Genomic DNA, 22,487 nt, shown 5'->3' with positions numbered 1-22,487 from the left:
TCTGATCAAACTGAAGGTGGTGTGGAGGGAACAGGGCACCGGGATGCTCCCACAGGAGCATGCCCCTCCCCCTGCCTTTCCTCCTGCTGAAACAAGAAATTTGGTTCCCCGTTTGAAATTTGAAAATCCACCAGCCAGCTGCAACAACCACTCCTGTCCCTAATCCTAGGCTCCTAAGAGAAACATGAAACTATGCAGCCCATAACTTAACTCGCTCCTTGAGAATCCCAAGCTACAACATATTGTTTGACAGCATCTCAGCAGTGTCACTTTCCCCTCCCTCCCAACCCCAGGGGCTCTGCAGCCCCTCCTGGAGCATCGCAGCAGAGTGGTGGCTGCCGTGTGCTGGGGCCCACGTCACGCTCAGGAGGTGAAGTAGGAGTTCTGCATGGAGTAGAGGTGGTCGATGGGATTCCCCACTCGTGCCTGGAGCGGCCCCGCATCAGTCGTGGTGAGGAAGCAGTCACCCAGGTTGCTCAGTGAGGTATCATCGCTATCCAGGTCGTGGAAGAGCGGTTCAGCACCTTGGGAAGCAGGGAAGGAGCAGAAGGGCTTCAGAGCTTGCATTCTCCTCCAGCACCGTGACAGTGCCAGGTACCCCCAGCTTTTGGAGTGTAAGGATTTAGCGGTGAGGTGACCACCATCTTCCAGAATCACTGCATCCCCATGCATGCCTCCACCACACAGCCCCCCACCGCAGCCCAGCATCTCCATGAAGGGCAGAAGGCAAGAGATTTACCATAGGGGTGCATGTGGTCTCCGGGCATCTGTGGCGGGGTAAGCCCTTGCCGGAAAGGGTCGGAGCTGTAGACACTTTGATCCATGCCCAGCAGCTGCTGGGGTGGGGGCAGAGTGGTGTAGTGGTTCAGCATTCCTTCCAGCCCTGCGCTTCCACTACCATTGGTCTGGGCTGGAAGATAAGAGCAAGTTGTCAGTGCAGTGGGGGTGCTGCTTTTTTGGGGGGCCCAGCTCCCTTGGGAAGCCCAGAGAGGGCTGGGAAATAGGGAGATCCTGAATGCAAGGAGAACTGGATGCGAGGGGGTACCTGAGCTCAGGCGCTGTGTGTTTTGCTGATCTTGCTGCTGCTGCTGTTGCCTCCTGGCAAGCTTCTTCATCTGGGTGAGAAGAATGGGAAAACCAGGGTGAAATCATTCCCTGGCCAAAGTGAGGAGGGAGGGGAGCCCCAGCACCAACCTTAGTGGGGGCTACCCCTTGTACCCACCTTTGCTCGCTGGTTCTGGAACCAGACCTGCACCACACGGACACTCAGCCCTGTCTCGGCTGCCAGCGTCTCCCGAACCTTGGAGGAAGGAATGACAGCAGCATCTCAGCCCACTCTGCCTTTCAGGGGGACTTCGGGAGGGAACAGAGCAGCCAGGACAAGTCCCTGCTCAGCATCCAGGACACCCCCAGTAGCTGAAGGCAGCTGAGCATGGGCCCTTCTCCCCTTACCTTCCTGCAGGGCTTGGAGGAGACCTCAAACGATGCCTTGAATGCCCTCCGCTGCTGTGTGGTCAGGATTGTCCGCGGCCGCTTGGGACGCTTGTGATCCTTCCCATCCTCAGCACCCTTCCCTGAGGTTTGGCCCAGTTTGCAAATGCTGTCCTCATCGTCACTTTTGCCTAAGGGGGGGGGGGAAGAAGCAAGTCCTTTACAGACAACAGGCCATGCACTCCATTTCCCAGCATGTCCAAAAATATCTGGGGGACTTAAGCTGGTGTTGGTGGGAATATTCCTGTGAATGTGTGAGAGGAGCTGAAGTTTGGGGCTGCCTTCCCCACAGCAGGTCAGAGAGGGTAAAAGCTGCTGTGACTCATAGTTTGGGGCTGCTCAGCCTGCCAATGCGCTTTTGGGTTCTTCTTTGCCCCAACAGTCTGAACAGCTGCAATGTGAAATCCTAGGACATCTGATTTTCCCTCCATCAGACCCAAATCCCTGCCTGCTCTGCGGCTGTGACCAGGCCTATATTTTCCCCTTTCCATGGAGTTTTAAATCTCTCTAGCCAGAAGCTCAGGCTGCTTCAAGCTTCACCCCTCAGGTACTTGCTGCAATGTGCTGCTCCATTGCATTCCCAGGCACTGATGTGTATCTCCCTGCTGGCCTCCACCGTGCAGGGCTGCAAGACCTTTGGGCAGAAGCTGCTCCAGGAAAACACCTTACCAGCCCTCCTCATTTTCTGCATCACCACTATGCTGACAGCCTCCCATGCTCAGCCATTGTGTGATGGCTGTAATGCAAGTCTGACAGCACAGGTCCTTCTCACTCACAAGCTGTTATTTGCTTATAGCCTTTTCCAGAAAGTTCCTCCACCATCCATTCAGGAATTGATAACAGAACTGAGGTGCTGGTTTGCAGGCTGCAAGGCTGTTATGCCTCTGGGACATGGGGATGCATGAGGGAGTTGTAAGCCTAGCTCATAGTAATTCATGGTGTGAGCAGGTCAGGCTGAACCCCATGGCAAGACCTAATCATGGATCACACGCATCACAAAAGCATAAATCCAGTGGCAGCCCAGTCAGGAATGAGGAATGACAGGAGCAGCTCTGCAGAGCAAGGTGAGGCAGTGATTCCAGTGGAGGAGCAAGGATGCTCTAAGGTAACAGTTACCTCTTCCGTCCACATTGCTGGGTTCTCTCCTGGGCTCATCAGCTGATACAGAGACCTTCCCTGTGGCTAGGGCTGGGCATGCTGGGACAGGGAGAGATCTTCACACTGGTGATCCCCAAACAGCCTGGAGCTAGATGCTGGCCCCCAGGAGACAAAGCCTTGTTGCTGCTGTGAGCTCCCTGCACAGCCACAGTGTGCCCATGGCAGCAGTGGCAATGGGAAAGGCAAATTGCTGTTTTCTTGAGTGTCCCAAAACAAGGGACATGGCAACACAGTGGGTCTGAGAAGCCCAGTGCTAGGGGTGCTGGGTGTGGAGTCTGATGGCTAACGGGGCTGAGCAGTGGCTGTCACTGCCTCCTCAGTGCCAGCACAGAGTCTACTCTGCTGAGCTGCCTGCTTTCCTGAAACCTGAAGGAGCTTCATTTTGGTGGAAGGGTAGAGAGGGAAGGGAGGAGGAATGTCAACCAATGGGGACATTTTAGTGCCTGAACCCCTTTACATCCTAATGGGAGGCAGGTGCCCCAATCCCCTCCAGTTTGCAAGGGGCAGAGCCCAGCAGGGGGGAGCCAGAGGCTCATGGACACCATCAAGCAAATGATGCTCAAAACCAATGCCAAGGGGAAAACCCGCTCGCAGCAGCCCTCCAGAGCCCTGCCCCCCACACAACACCTGCTCCGCAAATCCCTCCCAGTGTCAAAGGGAAAGAAGGGAAAGTGAAGCCGGATTTGGCAGGGTATTACTTTTAATTAACTCTCCCTTTCAAGCCTTTCTCCACCAAGGAGGGGGGAGAAATTAATGAGTGTCTGGGGCTGCCCCTGACGTCACCTGGGAAGGGGCCGGAGCAATGGATATTGTGCAGCATGCCCTTGGTCCGACCCGCCAAGCCCGCATCCCGCCGCCAGGGCCAGAACATTCCTCACTTGGGAGGATTTAGGGAGAGGAGAAACGTTAGGACACTTTTAATTGGAAAGTGGGGTCCTCTTTCAGAGGGGCTTGTTTACTTAGGCTGGGCGGCGGAGGCTCAGGGGAGGAGGTAATTGAAGCGAGGGTTTGGGAGATTACAGACAACATATGGCTCCCTTTTTATCTGTGCTTTCTCATAAAGTGGCCTTTGGTGCGCGGCGGCTGGGGGAGGGAGGCCGGGGGTCTTCAAAGCAGCAAGGGGGAGACAGGGGAGAGGTTGGACAAGCACATCGCACACTGCTGGTGAAGGGCATCTGGGACCAGTGCCAGAGTGAAGACGCTCCCTCTGCATCCCCCGGCCTGGTGGTGGGGTCCCCAGGAGGGACATACCAGGAGGGGACAAAGCCGTCCCATGGTGGTAATCCATGTGGGATGTGCACATGGGCTGGCCCCCACTAAGCCACCACCTCCAAAGACATACAACATCCCAAGACAAAATGTTGGTGGCCACTAAAACCAGGCAGGAACAACAGTGGGGCTAAGCTATGGGGTCTGTGGGGAGACAGGAAGGGCTGGGACCCCCCAACCAGTAGCTGCCAGGGGATGCTGGGGCTTTGGGTTGGGTTTCCACCCAGCCAAGGGGTTGCTGTGCCCTTTTGACTCCCACATTGGCCCTTTGCATCCCTTGGGTCTCAGCTGGAGTTTCCACCTAAATAAGGATTTCCCCTGGAGGTTTTTGCTTGTTGTTCCCAGTTTGGCTAGAGCCCCTGGCAGGGGGCTGGACCACTGGCCGATGAGTCGCTGGGGAGGAAAAGCTTCCCAGCCTTTCCCAAACTGCCCTTTTCCCCTATTAGGAATAAACCCAAACCGCTGTGGCCAATTCACTTATTTTCCTGCAAGATGTCTCCTCATCAGTTCCTATTTTATCTGAAAGAGTCTGCATATCCCAGAAGGAAAAAATAATAATTCTTCACTCCATTAAGGACTTTCCCAGGGCTAAGGCAAGAGGCAGCACCAGTGTGCTGGATCCTGCTACTTTCCTGCCTCTCCAGCAACTCCAGCATTGGACCATCACTCACTGGCTGCCTTCAGCCACCTCTGCCCCTTGCCTCACTCTTTACTGTTTAAATATCATCACCGTTATCTGGGAGGAGGATTTTTTTTTCTTTCAAGCAAGTGGGATTGCAGAGGAGCACAATACTAAAGAGAAATATGGGCTCTGAGCAATTTTTGCTCCATATCCACTGAAACCACCCTGTCCCCCCCCAACACCTGCTCCAAGCTGCATCATTGCCTGTGCCTGGCAGTGAGGACTTGGCTTTGCCACGTCTGTGACCTGCCTTGCCTCACACCTTGACAACCTAACCAGCTCCTAAGCAGGCTCGTAACACTGATTTCTATTTTATTAAATCCAATGCTTTGTTCTAGCAGGGAAAGGACAGGTTCCCCCCCAGCCATGCTGTCAGCCCTTCCCAGAGCACAGCATTTCAAAGTTGAATCTTTTCCTCCACAAGGCAGATTTCCCCCCAGTGTTGGGTTTTAAGAGTGACCCAGGTGCACAGCATAGGGTTGTGCAGCCTCTCAAGAAACAGGGCTCCATGGGGACAGCGTTAACAGAAGGATTTCTGCTAGCAGATCATTTCCACCCTCCTGGTGACCATTGCTGAGCTTTCTTACTAAATTTGTCTCCCTGGGAAACATTCAGATTTTATTTGCATTGACTGTGAATACATATTTTAGTGCTGATCTGATGTTCCGGGCAACCTGGCCTGGCAGTGACACCCTGGCTGGAGCAGGATGCCAGGCCCCTGCCCACCTACAGGTGCCAGCTAGGTACCACCTCTCCTGCAGCCCCCCTCGGCTCTTCGGTGTCCCAGCAGTGTCATCACACTGGGTCTGCTGTCTGGGACAGGGATACACAGGGAAAGGACACAGAAGGTAGTCACTGGGATGCTTGGGACCATGACATTTTTCAGAAAGAAAACTCTTGTTTACAGTGTATTTACAGCAGAGGCAGCTCCTCTATTTCCAAAGGCAAGGAGGTGAGAGATGTCACCTTTGGCCAGCATGACTCTCCCTCCTGCTCCTGGAGAGGACGTATGCCCCTCAGGATGGCGTGCTGCTGCCCAGGCCAGGAGCACAAACCATTACAGAAAGAGCCTATTGAGATGGGATGGTCCCCAGAGTATCCTCTAGCACTGCAGACCCTCTGCTCCTGAAGTATCCACTCATGCTCTTGCTACTGAGGTGGGAGAGACTCCGGTTGGAGAATGTGATGTACTTTTCCCTTTGGACCATGGGGCAGAGTTTCAGGGTAATGAGCCCAAACCTTGCTTCTCGTGAGCACCACTGCACTCACAGGGGCCTCAGAGCGGGACCAGCCAGGAAGACACTGGGCACGGGCGGCCCCTTACCAGAATCCGACAGAGCCGGGCTCACCAAGCTCAGCAGCTCCCGCTCCTTCTCGTAGTCGCTCTTACAGAGGAGCTGCCCCTCCTTCAGCACGAACTCGTCGCCCTTCTGCAGGAGCCGCTCGCAAACGCAGCAGCAGAAGCAGCGCAAGTGGTAGACGCTCTTCTGGGCGCGCATCACCAGCTCGCTGGGCGCGATGGCCTCCAGGCAGCCGGCACACTTCACCGCGAAGAGCCTGCGGGAGCAAGAGCAGATCCCGCTGGGGTGCCCGGCAGCACCACGGCTGCACCCACAGGTGGCGCAGTGCTTGGGACCCGTGGCAGGGAGATGGGCATCACGGGATCACGGTGTCACCCCGTTGGTGCTTCGATTGCATTGAGGGGCTGGGCGCAGTGGCACTGTCTCCCTGCAGTGACACGTGCTGCATCTTGCCCTGTGCCAATGGGGATTGCTGCGTTTGGGTCAACTTTAGCATTTTTGGTTGATCTGTTACCAGGTGCTTACCATGAATGCAGCCAAAGGACAAAGACACCAACATCTGCATGCTCCAGCTGAAAATCAAACAGGTGTCAAACCCAACAGACCAGCTCCCACCATCACAAGACATGGGACACACATGAGTTTTACCAAGCCAACCCTACATTTCTACCTGCCTCCAGATCACACCTAGACATAAAGAGATGATGGAGATGGCAATGGAGCCAGTAAGCTCATCCATGTCTTTCAAGAAGCACCTGAAGAAAGCATCAGTACTGTAAGAAGTCACCCACAGACCACCCCATCCCTCTGGCCTGGGTCACTGGCACAGCTCTGTTCCTGCTTGCAACCATAATCAAACACCCAATATATCATAAAAATCTCTACAACAGCAAGTTTTGTGTTAAGGCTGGTGACAGACTGAAGACTAAATATGTCAAAAGGAAAAGAGAAATCTCAGCTTGTTCCTTGACATTGATGGGACAGTGTGTGAAGCATCACTAATGGTACAATTCCCAGGTTTCAGCACACTGGCTTTATACTTAAAAGTCAAAAATAATAATGACAGCAGCAATAACACTGTAGGTTGAAACAGAGCTTTTCTTTCTCTGACTTTAAATGTCCTTACCAAGAAATTCAGTAGCATGATCATTGATTTATAGCTGGGGAAACTGAGGTAAGCAGAGAGGAGGCAGCAACATCAGTGTTGGTTTGAGAGGATTTGGAGGCACCTGGAGCTAATCCCTGGGCTGGACGTTTTAAGTGAATGGGATGTTTCACCCAGTAGAGATGTTTGAAGATACCCCCAGATATCTGTATTTTTGGCTTGGGCCCCATAAGGAAAAAAAAGTCACTGTTTACTCAGCCTTGTCCTAAATATCTGTGGGAACTGGACATTACTAGTCCCCTGTCTTGATGACCTTGGCTCAGAAAGAGAAGTCAGAAGTCAGCACACATCCTGTGAAGGTTATCTCCGAGCATCGCCCATGTCCCAGCCCAGGGATGCCCCAGGGACCTGCATGGGGAGCAATGCATCCAGCCTTCCTCCAACCCCAGATAGCTCCCACCTCTGTGGTCCCATCCCATGTGTTTCCAAGGGAAAACCTGAGGTGCTGGGGGGCTGCAGTGCTGGGATGACTGGCTGGGAGGGGAAGGAAGAAGGGCAGCCCTGCACCCACCAGTGGGTTTTCAATCCTTTCTCTTTTTTTGGCAGTTACTAAACAAAAAAACCCGCATAGGAAACGGAAAGTGCTGAGCCAGCCCCAGCCCAACAAGGAGAGGACCAGACGTAAGCAAAACTCTTACAGCAAAACCCTCAGAAAACGGTGATCATTTTACAAAATTTTTGTGGTGAGCTCGATAGCCCATAAAACAAGGAGACAAGGGGCAGAATAAGGCATGTGTGTGTCTTTGTGTTCCAGAGGTACCTCCCAAAGCGAAGCCTCCTGTAACACCAGAGATGCTACACAACAGAAGATCCCCAGCAGCAAAGGTGCACGCACCTTGCTGCAGCCCATGCACAGCCTCTGCTCCTACGAAATCCCAGCCAGGCGTCATCTCATTTCCTGTCACCACTTCAGCTGCCCAACAGCTGATAAAGAAGGAGGCCAGCTGTGCAAATTGCCAGAGGGGGACAGGCAGGTTCTGCCTTGCAGGCAGCAAGCCTGGGAGAGTCGGCAGCAGGTGGCTGCATCTATGCCCATCTCTTGCCTGCACGGAGCCAGTGACCCTGGGCAGGGCAGTGTCCTCCACAGTACGAGGAGGGCAGTTATGTGCAGGAGCAGAGGATAATGCCGGCCTCCCCATGCTGAGGGCAGGGTCAGCCACAGAGCATCACCTCCCAGTGCCCAGTGCTGCAGCTGGTGAGCACCCAGCTCCAGAGGCAAACAGCTGCCTGCCAGACGTGCACACCTCTCACAGGGTGAAAAGGGACACTGCCACCTGCCAGTGGTGCCTGCCAGCCTTTGAGGGTGCTGACGGCTTGAAGGGCTGGGAATGGGGTACCCAAATGTATCCCAGTTTATTGGTGTTGGCTCCCTCTCGCCTTGGGGTCTCTCATGGACACTTCATGCCAGCATGTGGGCTATGCACACTCCCTCCTCAGTTTTCCCAAAATGGTGGGGGCGAGCATGAGAATGGGGTGCATCACTCTCCCCATGATAGCCAAATCCTGGGAAAGTCACAAATTGTAGCATACCTCAAGAAGTAGGAAAGAGGTGTTGTGAAATTTTCATAAAACACCAGTGTCACTACGGAAAGTGGAAAATCCTCAAACAAAAGGTGGAGGTTAGGGAGTTTATAATTCTGTGTAATGCTATTAGTAGCTTTTATTTTTGTACATTCAATTTTAATTTCCCAGGTTTCCATACAACTCTCTGTCTCTAAGATGTATGTATTTCCAAGACCCAAGTGACTACCCTGGAAGGAAAGGGATGTATATTCCTTCTAAAGCATCCCTTCTGAAGGGTTATTTTCTTCTTGTCCCAGCTCTGAGAAACTCAGGCTTGTGTTAATATTTTTGTAATTGTCTTTTATTATGTCTCTCATATCAAAGTGAAGGTGATTTGATTGCTCTGGTAACACATTCTCACCCTGTTGAAATGAAGCTTTACCTGTTGGGATTACTAACTGCTCTCAGTAATAAAATATTAATAAGCTATTACATTACTGCTATCTGATCTTTACAAGTGAATGCGTCCAAAATCTCTATTTCCAGGACACTGATTAAAGAACCATAAACTTTTGCCAATTAAGCACAGTAGCACCAACCTAGCGATGGATGTTTCTAAGCCCAAAGCATGTTGCAAAACAGGAAGGTGTGAGATTTAGGTAAATGGATGCCTAATATTACACACTTAAAGCTGTACTTAAGTTGCTGAATAAATTACTTTCTTTCCAAATTGCTGAGGTCCCAGCAGCTCCCACTGAGAGATGCCAGACGGACCAGTCATCTTTCACTGTCCAATGCAGGACTCCCCCATCCCTGGGCAATGTGAGATGCAGAGAAATCCCCATAAAATCTCTTTCACAGTATAAAACCATTAAGAGCTCCTTATAAATCCACAATAAACCAAGATCTTAGGCAGTAAAAGGTCACAGCATAAAAACTTCAGCCTACCACAGGTAGTAATGGGGAGAGTGCAAAGGGCATCCCAGATCTCTACAGTCCTGGAACAGGCCTGGGCAGTACCAGCTCCTGTACAGGAACTGGGGAGGAAGAGCATGCATGGTTAACAATCCCCCCATGGATAAACCCATGTATGGGTAACCCCATGCATGAACAATCCCACTGGAGAACAACCCCATAATAAGGGCAACCTCACATAGGATAACTCTAGCACAGACAACTCCTGCACAGGTAACCCAACTGGTCAGCCAGAGATGGGGCTGAAAGGAAGTTTTCTTCCAGCACCAGATCTAGCAATTAATTTAACATTTTTGCCTGAGCAAGGCACACCAGCCTGGATCCAGAGATGTTTTCCTCCACCTCTGAGATCTTCAGCTCTGTGCCCAGCTCCCTCCTTGCAGAACACATGAGATACTTTGTCCCCTCTCTCCCTCTTTGTGCCTCCCTTCAGCTGCAAAGGGGACTTTGGATGACATTTCTCTATAGGAGACTGCACGGAAGAGAAGGGTGGGACTTCAACAGATTTTAAACCAAGAACAAATTACCTACCCTTAGATTTCAATAGAAGTGCTTTCATTACTGCCATCATGGGGATGGCAGAAGACAATTTTTCCTTTCGTAGCCTGGGGTTCAAAAGTTAAATGAGGCTTGGCTAGCAGCCTTTGGGTTTGTTTAACCACGTAGGAAGCTGGCAGGCACAGTGCAGGACACTGGACAGGGTGACCTGCTCAGCACTGTGATGCTCAGTAGAAACCCAGCCTGCCACAGACAGCTCAGTGAAAGTCTCATTGAAGCACAGACAGTGACAATTTGTAAATCAAAACAAACCCACTCAATCTAGCAGAAACTGGGACAAAATATGGTGATGCCAGCAATTTTTATCACAACAGACAACCTTTTGCTTCTGATCTTACAAATGTTCCTGTTTCTATACTGATTAATCTGCGTTATTATTATTATTAATTATTATTTTGTATTTAGGTCCCTTTTGAAATGAAAATCCACAGTTTTGAAACAGAAGGGGGGGGGGGCAGGGTATTCAAGAAGATTTTGAAACAAAATATTTTGCCATTTCCAGAAATGCAACATTTCTGCTGGAAGGTTCCTAAACAAACTAGCCAGCCTTACAGATGTCCCTCTTTTCTCTGAGACAAAGTCTCACTTCTCTACACAATCCCTCTTCCTCAAGAAAGCCATCCCAGACCTCTCCTTTTGGGTTTCCCATCCATGCAGCATCACTGAAACCTAGAAATTTCTACACGTGTCTGGAGGCACCTCTGGGACAGCTCATCCCATGTCCTCTCTGACACCGATGCAGGGGGAGGTGTACGGGCAGCCCCAGTTTCTCATCAGAGTCACTACCCCCTCTTTCTCCCTTTATTTTGAGCTGACAGACTGAAAGGAGCTGTGATTGACGGGCGCTTCCCGTCTGCTGTCTGTCTGCGTGTGTCGCATACAAACACAGCCCTTTGGAGCCTCCCCGGGGAGGGGGCAGTGGGTCAGGGATGCCGATATTAAATAGTGATGGACAAACCTCAAACACTGCACAGAGGCTTGGCTCAGGCAGCAGGTAAGGCAAGGCAGCTCGGCTGGGCACAGGAATAATTTCCTGCCTGCCTGCACCAGCCTAGCCCAGGGATGTGCTGAGAGGGTCCCTCAAGTGACCACACAAGCTCCTGGCTGAGGGCTGGAGCAGGTGCCATTGGTACCAGTCCCTGTGAAGCAGCTGCCCTGCCCATCTCCCTGCCAGGGCTGCCCACAGCAGATGCATCTGCAAGGATGCTGGGTTTTCCAGCACCTTGGTGCAGGGACCTGACTCATCTCTTGCTCTCGGCATGGCCCAGGAGGAGTGTAAGCAGACCTCAACCAACCCATCCAAGCTGTAAAGGGCTCCAGCCAGGCCATGCTCACAGACATCCCTAATCAATGTCTCTCTGGAGAGCAAAGCCATGACCTCGAAATGGGGATGAGCCAATGGCTGTGCATGGCACGAGAGGTGCAGGAGGAGGCTGGAGGCAAGCACCGGCAATAAGCAGCAGGGCTCCATGTGTATGGATGTTGGATTGAGTTGTCTTGGCACTGGGTCATCTTCTCACTCACTGTCACTCATCAGAAAGGGGGAGGGCAGCACCAGGTCCGCCAAGGGCTGGCAGTGGAAAAATGCCAGTTGTTGTCAACCCTGCAAGCATGGCTTGGGAAAGATTTGCTGTCCTGCTGCTGCTGGGCTCACGTCACTCTGCCCTTCCCTCCAGCCCTTGTGGGGCAAAAGGATGAGGCAGAGGGACTGTGGCCAAGAAGGAAGGGAGAGGGATTCACCCACTGTGTATGGTGCCTGCAAGCGCAGACTCCAGCCATAGGCATTGGGGACAACATGGATGTTCAGCCCCCAGGAAGTGTGCTGAGGCCATGAGAGGAACTAGGAAAGGGATGAGACCATCTCTGTGCTGCAGAGAGCAGGCTGGCATGTCCTGGGGTTAAGGAAAAGAGATTCAGAGGGCAACCCAGCACCAGCGAGCACAGGAACCTCCAAATCCACACCAGGTCTCCAGATTCCCAGGCTGATGCAGGAAAGCACCCCCAGCCACCCTTCCTGTGCATCCCAAGCCCTCAGAGAGCACTCTGGTGTGATGAAGGAGGGATGTTTTCCCCAGGACTGTTCTTCTGACCCTTCTCCGTCTCCTGGCTCCCTCCCCCTCTACCCTGAGGCGGACAAGTGTTCGCTTTACTGCCTGGCAACGGGGCCGGGGCTAAGCTTGCTAAAATATGAGTGTTTTTTGGCTGGAGTACTAGAAGGCTGCAGTCCTACAGAGAGAAAAAAATTGAGCACTCCATGCCATGGCTCCAGAAAGGGGGAGAATTAGGTTTCACACCGAGCAGGCTGGACCATGGCATTCTTTAGTTAATGCTTAACAAACGCCCAAACAAAAGCGGCCAACTTCGCTGCGTGTTTGTAAAATGTATTCTCAGCAGATTCGGGTTTATTGGGGAATTCACTCACTTTGCAGCAAGTGATGTTTTCCTTTTTTTTTTTTTCTTTTTTAATTTCCCTTCTCCTCCCTCCCCCCCCCCAGCTCAAACCCTTCTCATTCCTGCTGCTTGAATGCATCTTCCAACCCTTCAAGGGGACATAGCAACCGGGCTGAAATGGGCTTATTTCATCCCTTAGGCTGATGTGAGCTCGCCTTCATGGCCCTTGGGAGCAAGTCCTTCCCGGGGTCCAGTTTAGCTGCTGCTGGCAGCCAGGAATGGGGAGTCCAAAATATCCTTGGCCTCTTGCAAATCCACCCCTGAGCAGTAGGCTGGTGGCTGTATTCTCTGGGAGACCAGTGAAAGCAAGGAAAGGAGGTGAAGCCTGGGTCCTGCTTTTAACCTTTCTTCACCTAACCCAGCTCTCTCAGGGTCCAAAGCCAATGGTCCTACCCCATCCAGCATCATGTTCTGCCATGCACCCCAGCCCTGCACACATCTCAGCCTCGGAGAACCCATCACAGTGGCAGATGCCAACAAGCACAGTTTGCTTTCAAAGGCAGAACTGCTGTCAGTGATGGCTGCAGTGTGGAGGCAGGGGGACAGCCCTGTCCAGGGACCCCAGAGGCTTTGGAGGTGTTAAACTCAGGGATAAACTGGGGGATCCATGCATGGGAACCCCACAGGAGAAACCCTAAATGAACTCTTGCTTGATGAGAGCACCTAAGATGGTCTTACATCCCCTCCTGGAGCCTGGTGCTGTTGCAGAGGATGCCAGTGACAAGGGACATGCTGGGGACAACAGACATACGGGGAACATGGTGGCAAAGGGGAAAGGGGGTTGGCATCTGTTGGACTGTTTAACCTTCCCTCTGCTACACATGAACCATCTGAGCCTTCCCAGGAAAGGGCACCTTCACCCCTGCCTCCTGGGTGAGGTCAAAAGCGGTCACTTAACACCCCCCCCAACCCTCCAGAGACCACACTGTGACACACAGGGGCACCACTAGAATGAAAGGGTTAAATAAACAGACAAACGAAGCCTTCCCAGCAAACAGCTGCTGCCAAAATACACTAACAACCCCCAAGCCTTCTCTACACCAAAATAAAAGGTCAAGCAAGTGCACGGCTTCTAAGGCTGCTTTCAGTTGCTCCATTTCTGATGAAGGGTATACTATTAAGACTTTCACCAGCAAGATCCTACAGGAGCTGAGAGCTATGGGTTCCCTGCAGGCCCTTGGGGAGCCTGATAAAGTTCCTTTACTGACTTTCTGGGCAAGGCCAGTAGAACAAGACCAAAATGCTGATTTTACTCCATTTCCCTAAAGGCTGCTTCTTTTTGTGCCCCTCTCCTTCCCTCACCCCCCCCCCCCCCCCCCATAACAACACATAGCATAATGCAGGGAGCTGGCCCCATCACAGATCTGGTTTTGGAGGCAAGAGGGACACAGGTAAGAGGGGGAGAGGCACACAGAACACTGTTGCCCACAACACTTTGTCCAAGCACAAACACCATCTGAATGGAGACAATCCAAGGACCAATCCCACCAATCCCATAGCACAGCAATTCTGCATCCCAGCCAGTACATCTCCCACAAAGCTGAATTTCGAGCAGCGACCCCTTCCCCCTCGATGCCCCCAAGAAAACAAGGATAATTGAAAAAACACAATATCACTAGTCAAATTTAATATTGAGAGTGAGTGAGCGGGAGCCAGAGGTCAGAATTAATTACACCCCACCATATTTCAGCACGCTGCCGCGGCTCCATGTCCTTTCCTTGGGGAGCAGTGCTTCCATAGAGAGGTCGACAGACATTATTAGAAAGGACTGATTTAAACGTACCCCCAGGAGCTTTTCAGCTTGTCTCTTCAGAGCCTTTGTTTGTACTGAGATTAATGGAGAGGCAAATGATGGAAAAGCAAAGTCACCAGGAGCAAGAGGATGTGCTATCGCCGCCACCACCCTGATTTGGCTGGCTTTGTAAGGAGGGCAGGAATAACTAGGAGAGAAGGAAATGCTGTTCATGTCATTCATTTTGCACATAAAAATGTGATGATCTTGAAACCTCATTTTTGCTTTCCAAGAAATGGATATCCTGGATAAAAAATCCTGCGGGCTTGTTTTCCTGCCCCCTTGGGGATTTTACACACCCGCTGGTTTTTTGATGTGCTGGACCAGTTGGGGGGGAAGGAGCTATTTTCATTCTCTTCCAGCTTAAGGTACCCCCTCTTGCAAGTCATTATATTTGCTTATGAATTTTTTTGTAAACCTTCTGTGATGGACAATGAATATAGAAGCAAAAAATCAAAAGCTTTTATTTTGCGCTCAGAATTTTGACAGGAGGATTACAAAAAAAAAAAAAAAACCAAAACAAAACCAAACCCCACAAAAAACAACAAAACAAAAACAAAAAATACTCCCCCAAAAAACAAAAACAAAAGGAAAAGAAAGACCAGTCAGATCAAGTGTAGAAATGTCCTTCCTCAAGGATAACCAGCCTGAGCAACCTTTCAACACTCAAGCCAGCCCTATTCTATGCAGAAGAAGGGATAGGGACCTCTTGTCCCTTCCAGCCCTGACTCCCCCATGATGCCATAAATCCACTTCCACCTTGTACCAACAGGTTTAAAAAGGGATCAGGCAAGTCCAGGGGACCAAGTCCACCCCAGCCTGGTCCCACAGGACCTCACTCTTAGGACCACCCAAATTCCTGAGTGCCCAGGGCTCCCCTGGCTTTCTGAAAGCATCACTTTCAAGGGCACATACACTGGGTGCAGCCGTACCTCAGCGCTGGGGCTCCTGACTGCTCTCCCGTCTCCTAGGCTACAATTAAGGCTTGTGTTTTCCTTTATTAAACAGAAAACCCATGTTTCCCCCAGTGGCTCTCTGAGCATCCGGGGACAGGGCCACAGGAGCCAGCGTTTCCCAGGCATTTAAAATTCACAGGACATTCGTGCTGACGTGCCAATGTGGCAAACTCTCATTAGGAGGCAGCCAATATCCTGTCGAGCTTCCTGGTGTTCTGGCAGCTATAAAAATTGCTCAGCTGTATGAAAGCTAAACAGAGTAAACTAAGCCCGACACAGAGACCAGCTGCTTCAGACTGGCTCAGCAAGCAGAGATCTGTGGGAGCACACAGGGAACTGCCAGTGAGGAGATATCAGTCTCGTGGCTGGGTTATTTCTTGTCTTATCTTTTATTTCCATGTGTCCCAGTTCACCCTCACACAGGGTTTTGCATAAATATTGTCTGTGTGTGTTGTCAAGTTGTTGGGATGTTGTGGATTTTTTTTCTCAATAGCATTTCCACAATGGGAAGCAGCTGTTGTGGTTAAAAGGCTGCTCTGGAGCAAAAGCTGCGCTGCACATCCAGATATCTCAAAAGAGGCATCCTTCATTCATAGCTCTGTGCACTAGAGAGCACTATAACATGTGTTTCGATGAAGTTTGTTAACTACTCAGCTAAACAAGCACGCTGGAAATGCCAGAGGAATATGCTCTGGAATGAATGGAAATATTCATCTAAAAAGACATTAAATTTAAGCCACCTTTCTTTTTTTTCTTCCCCACCTCTGCTGAGCTCATGTTGCATCTCTCTGGTAGCATGTGCTCTCGGGCTGGGGGTTCGGGAGAAGCAAATGCTCGGTACGCATTCTGCACCCTCAGCAAAGCGGCACCCGAGACAAGGCTGCGGTAACAGATGAGGGTGTGAGGGGGGTTCTCACACCATCGATGGTCCAGGGAAGCATGGGCAGAGGAACCTGGCAATGAGCAGCTGACCATGATCCCAACAAGCAATCTGCTCCCAAATGACATATAGTGCATGGGGAAGCAGAGCTGCTCTGTCTTTGTGGGGCTAGTCATCAGCTCCCCAGAGGTATTGAGCATCCTAGAGGAGTAGGGTAGGTATAAATAAGGGATAAGCTAAATAGGGATAAAACCTGAGGAAAATTTGGTTATCAAGTGGTAAAAATTCACTTGCTTCGCTAGAGCTTTCTCCTCTTCAGCCTGGGGAAGTCTGGGAGGGAAGCTTGCATTTTTAGCCGACACCCTCTTGAAAGTATTATATTTTTTGTGTAATAATTGCATTTCAAGGTGGCTTCAGCAGCCATGAACACCCCCAAGAAAAGGCTTTAACTGATGCCAGTAAAAAAGAGGCAGTCTCAGACCCTGACATCAGTTAGAGGTGTCAGTATGATTATGGGGGAAGGATGCTCAGAAAACTCCAAAGTGGCCTAAAGGTGCTTAGTGCCAGAGCTGATTCAAAGTTTTCCCATAAAATCATATATCTGCCTTCTATTTGCTCTATTTTACACACACACACACACACACACACGTGTATACACATTATATGTTTGTTTTTTTTTTAAAAAAAACCTGTTTTCCACAGACTTTTTTCAATTCAGACATGAGCCAAAAGTTCATAGTTCTCTGGTTCAACTCAGTTGGGTACTGAAGGGCTACAGGGTGGAACAAAGGGGCAAGGACGTCCTTCTTCCTGTGCCACTCCTGGGCTCATACTACTGTCCTGGTTGCAGGTGCACAGGTGCTCACTTTTCCGGGCTACCTGAGACAGGTCCCAGTGCTGCCAAGGCACCAGGATGAGCCTTCAACAGATTCTACACTAACAGCAACCAGGCTTCCCTTGGAAACAGGTTGCTGCTGCTCGTCTGCTCAGGGTTATCGCAGCGCTGGGGGCAGCAGCCCTTCCCAACAGCCTCCGGTGGCTGTCGAGGCAGGATATTACTTTGTTGCTTATTCATTTTATTGCTTCTCCTTTCTAAATATTTGCTTGGCAGGGGAAGGATTCCCTTTACACAGTATCTGTTTTTACAGGTCAATTGAATTTCTGGCGCTCTCAATCTCTCTTTCCCTCCAATTGCATTTGCAAAACAAATATTGATTGTACCAATTAGCTGCGAACCCCTCGCAGAAGATAGCTCAACACCCTCAGCTGGGAGAAGGCTCTCTCAGCCCCAAAACATGGACTAGTAGATGGAGGGACAGGAGCCTACCACAGAGCAGCAATGTTGGGGCAGGGCTCTGCAAACCGACAGTAGGACCTTCTGGAAGACAACAGAAAAATAATGTTGTTAATCCATCCATCCAGAAGACAAAATCTTTGTAGGGTGTTAAGTTATATCTGGGATGTCCCCTCACACCCAAGACAAGTGTAAATTACCCCATGCCTATCATTCACCCTGGAATCTAATGACTGCAACCAAGGGAAACCAGAAATGGCACCAACAGAATAACAGGCAGTACGTTAGATCCATCAATCCCAAAGCCACTCATCCACAGCAAAAGTCTCAATTCTTTCACTGAAACACCAAATGCACCAACTCACTGGTGGGGCAGGGGTGGGTAAGAAAGACAACCCCTCCCACTACACAGGTTTGGGGAGTCCCTTCTAGCTCTGCTCTTTTGCCTGGTGTGCGATAAAGAAGCAGCTCTGGGCAGCAGCATACGCATGCTTCTCTTGCCTGCCCCAGCAACATTTGCTGTCTGGAATAGCTGGCAGATGCCTTTTTTTAAGGGATGGACTAGACCATGATAAAAAAGAAGTACACAGTTGGGTGCTTGGCCACAGAGCAAACGACCACGATGAGACCTTCTTGCAAAATCACACCCTTTAACTAAAATCAAAACCCAAAACAGTTATTTTCCTAATGTCTTTTAGAGTTTGCCTGCGCAGTGCTGGACTTCTCTGATCTGCCTTCACCAAACAAAGGGCACATCCAACTCAAGCACCACGTCACACTTTTCACATTTTAACAATTATTTCACTGTTCTGGAGTTTTGTTGTGGTTTCCTTTGGAAGTTTTGTTAAAATCCTCACTGCCACAAGGAGAAAGGAAAGACATCTTGGTGGAAAAATCAGTCTGCATTAAAAACTTGCTGTGTTTTGCTCTGATGCAGTCTAAATAACTTATAAAAGAACAAATGAGATCACTGAATTGCACAGCAGTGTGAGACACAGTGGGGATCCATCACCCTGCACATGGAAAGCAGTGCCAGCCTTTGGTGGCTTTCATCTGTCCCCAGGATGAGGGTCCCCAGCACAAGCTGGGATGGTGATGACACCTCTGGTGTCACTCCAGCAGGAGCTGTGACAGAGCCCCACAGCTCACAATCCATCGGATCACCACTGGCAAAGCATTCAGAGCACACTGTTAAATGTGTCCTGCCTGTGTCAAAAGTCACAGCCCAAGGCAAAGGCACAGGGCAGGCAGCAAAGCAGCAGGGGGGCTGCTGGATTAGCCACCAAAGTGGGAGACTCTGTCTGCACCCACTGGCTAGCACAGCTAGCAGCCAGTCCATCCAGGAGAGGACTCCCAGAATGCTGGGGATGCCCAGCCAGGGAAAAAGCCTCTTTTTCCACCTCACAACCTCAAAATGATGCTGCAAATCCCAGGAAGCAGAGACAGTCTGCAGCCCCCTCAATATTCCCTGCAGGAATATTGGAATATTTGCTTCCCAGGGAAGGCGGATTGCTCAGCCCAGCCTGTGAGTGCAGGACTGGCCTAGCATCCAGGAGAAATGCTTTTTCCTCCCAAAACATGGTATACTTTTTTCCCTCCACAGTTCTCTGAATCACAGCCAGAGGAATTCAGGTTCCCCCTACAGTGCTGGGGTAAAATGAGACAAGAAAGCAGAGCAGTCACCCTCCCATAGCCAGACCCAGAGTCTGGTACCCATGGGGGTGTCGGGTCCCCCCTGCAAGCTGAGCTAAAGCCCAGACAGAGATGTTGATATGTAAGATGTTGACATGTACGATGTCAATATATAAGCCAGTCCTATCTGATGACAGCATGCACACATACAGCGTCCCGGGGCAGAGGGTGGGAAGCAGATGCGTGGTTAGAGAAAGGAGGGATGAGCCACAAACCGTTCATGCTCCTCTGCAGCTTGGACAAATACAAGGCTGTTTGGCTCCATGTTTTGGGCTTGGGCCCATCTCTCTGGTTTAAAGCAGCTGAACTGAGCCCAAAGGCTCATTAAGTCAGTCTGCCTGGAGCTGGTTCCACTGCAAGGATGTTTCATCCTAACATGAAGTTGATGTTCCTCTTTGCAGCTACAAGGGATTTGGGGTGAGTGAGAGGAAGTAGTCCCCACGGCAAGGGCAGTGCTGCCATCTCTCAGCATTTCACCTGAAACAGGCGACAGTGGGTGCTGGAGGCCCCATGCCCACAGCCTATAACTGGGTGAGCATCCAACCTTTTCACTATTTCCGTATTATTCCTCCCATTTTAAACTGATCTCCCTGGGCTGCATCAGGAATGGGAGCTCCTGGGATGGCAAATCCCATGAGCTTGGAAACAAGGATTCAAAGGCAGAGAGCCCAGTATTCATCCTCAATTCATGTCAAATGACATGATGGGAGAACCAAGGTCAGGAGCATTCATTTGTTGTGCCAGCCTGTGTCCTGGACATGCAGGGCAAAGGCAGCCTGAATCCCCCTCCCTCGTGTCAAGCAACACATGCGTCCATTCCCTCCCTGTGACATCCCTAAGAAGATATCACCATGCCACCTCCTGGCCTTGCTGAACCCTCTAAAGGTCAGCACCGAAGGCATGTCCACCACATATGGTTATTAGTTCTCTGTGGGTCCATCCATCCCTCCACTACAGCTGGGTGAACAATTCACAGTGCATAAATTTATCTAGCAGATCTCAGCCCACGTGCTGTTTGCTAACAGTCTGTAGAGAGGCTATATTTTATCCCTTTGGGTTTCTTGGCTACCATTCAAGCTCCTGACCCTGATTTATTCTCAATCGGTCAAGAGCCACATTTCATCTCCATAGGCCACGTCTGCACAGAGCTATTTGAAGCACGTGGCTTGACGTCCTGAGCAGCACCAGGGCACTTCACTGTACACTGGCCCCAGTTCTTTCCAACACATCCAGAAGGTAACCAAGGGGGATTTTGTGTTCAAATATAGGCTCTGCGGGGGCAAACTTTGCCTGATGAGAGCAGCGTGGCCGGAACAAACCACACCTCTTCTGTACACAAAGGCAATGAGAACTCCAGATGCTGGCCAAGGCTGGCTTGCTGCCTGTCCTCATCCCATCTCACCACCTCTTTGCCTACCTCTCTGCCTATTTATAGTCATGGAAGACCTTTGCACAACGCTCAAGCAGCCAGAGGGTTGAGTGTATAGGCAGGATGGCAGATGCGGCTCTTTAACTTTCCAAAGTCCTTTTCCTTCTGCCTCCCAAGGGGCTGCCATCGAGAGCCAGGCACGCACCCTGCCTTTAAGACAAGACCCTGGGACCAGAAAATGTTTCTCAGAGCTACACCCATTGCCAAACTGGCCTTGGGAGCTCATAAACCATGCTATGATCTGTCCCAGTGAGTCTTTACTAGGGGAGGAATCACACTCAGCAAATGTGACCACCCCTCCGTGAAGCCAAACCAGATAAAATAATCAAGAGAATGGGAGAGGTAATCTGCAGAATTCAGTGAAAAAGTGTGACATGAAGGATCAAGGTTAGTATCAGCCCTCTCTGACATCTTCATTGCCAATTGCAATTAGGGGCTAATTAGCATGTTAATAACATTCGTAGGAGATAATAAACTGGAGAGGATGGAACAGAGCAAAACAATCTGAAGGGGACCCTGGAGAGATAAAAAAAAAAAAAACCAAACCACAAAACAAATTCAGCTTCTGCAGTCCAGGGGTAAAAGCAACTGGAGCAGATGCTGTGGATGGAGGAGGAAGGCAGGAACAGGGAAGCGGAAAGCAGTTTGCACGGGAGCAGCATGCTGGGCAGACGAAGGAAGCCCACGCACCGGCTGCCCTACAAACCAGGTCTTGCCTGTGAGCAGCTCAGCCAGTGAGGCAGTCTGCAAGGTTTCATCTGGAGAGCTGAAGAAGGACCAGCACTGCATGCTGGCAATCTGCAGGGCATCCTGCCGGATGCCTTGTAAGAAAGACTAATATCCCAAGTAGAACCATTAATGCAACTTGACTTCATCTGGAGCCATTTCACCTCAGGAAGCTCCATTGCATGAACAACTCCCCTCCAAACAGCAGCTGCACACCTGGTTCCTAGGTGAATTGGACACGCATGGGAAGGAGAGAGGTGACAGAGAGCTGCTGCCTTCACCCCAGCCAGGCAAGGCAGAGGGACAGCAGTAACTTCACAGAGCTAACAGCTGTGCCCACACTGCTCGAGGAGACCCCCTACTCCTCAGGTGTACTTAGAAGTAACTCCTCCCCCTCTGCAGCGACTCACACTGCTGTCTTTGCTCACTGCACACCATGTACTGACCAGCATGAAGTGCTGGATGCCCCTGCCCTCCAGCCACACTGAAGCTCCCCTGTGTCTCCTCCATCACATGAGCCTCTGGACTGCTTTGTGAAAGCTGCACCATCACTGTCTTAATGGGACACAGGATGAGGGGTGGACCCTCAAGGTGGGACACCTTGGCAGTTCTTGTCCTGGTATCACTGCTAGTCTACACTTACTTATAAGATGGGTAGAATTGTTTTCTTGTAAGAAAATCCTATCATAACTCAAATTACCAAAATGGTGTAACCTGATTGTCTTTCTTATGCAGATCCTAAAGGTCCTGCACCTCCTGGTGCAAACCAGGTGGCTGCAAAACCAGGCAGGATGCATGAGCTCATGGTGGGAGGATGGTGGGGCTGCAACCACTCCTACACTGCTCTGGGAGCCCCAGACAAGGCAGACAAAACAACACGAAGCACACCTTCAGCAGCAATCCTAACTTGGCAATTACAATAGCAAGGGAGACTTTGCCCATCCCCATGATATACAGGGTGAACAGGAGAGCTAAGACAGGCTCACCTGATCTCTGCAGCTCTGCTTCACCACAGTTCTTTCTGCCAAATAAAAATATAACAGCCAGCAGGATTGCAAAGAAAGGGCTGGGCTCATTAAAAGCGCCCATCATCCTGAGAAACAACTGCTCCTTTACCTCTCATCTGGAGCCTTACACCCTTAAAACCTGGTGCTCCACAGCTGGG

At 50.7% G+C, this 22,487-nt stretch overlaps 1 protein-coding gene across 1 annotated transcript in view; it reads right to left on the bottom strand.

The window, feature by feature from the left end:
- Nucleotides 1-350: 350 nt before the first annotated feature.
- LMX1A (LIM homeobox transcription factor 1 alpha) overlaps nucleotides 351-22,487 on the bottom strand; it is a 42,511-nt gene continuing 20,374 nt past the window's right edge. The window contains exons 3-8 of the mRNA XM_062602144.1: nucleotides 5,925-6,157; nucleotides 1,453-1,622; nucleotides 1,223-1,300; nucleotides 1,046-1,115; nucleotides 740-910; nucleotides 351-524 (exon numbers count right to left, since the gene is read on the bottom strand). Of these exons, the coding sequence (XP_062458128.1) occupies nucleotides 364-524; nucleotides 740-910; nucleotides 1,046-1,115; nucleotides 1,223-1,300; nucleotides 1,453-1,622; nucleotides 5,925-6,157 (883 nt within the window). The 3' untranslated portion in view covers nucleotides 351-363. The remainder of the gene's footprint in view (nucleotides 525-739; nucleotides 911-1,045; nucleotides 1,116-1,222; nucleotides 1,301-1,452; nucleotides 1,623-5,924; nucleotides 6,158-22,487) is intronic.

The sequence above is a fragment of the Pezoporus occidentalis genome, unplaced genomic scaffold, assembly GCF_034315485.1.
Source record: "Pezoporus occidentalis ecotype Australia unplaced genomic scaffold, CSIRO_AGI_Poc_V1 ctg76, whole genome shotgun sequence".
In the NCBI taxonomy this organism is placed as follows: Eukaryota; Metazoa; Chordata; class Aves; order Psittaciformes; family Psittacidae; genus Pezoporus; species Pezoporus occidentalis.
This window is presented reverse-complemented; position numbering and strand designations above follow the sequence as displayed.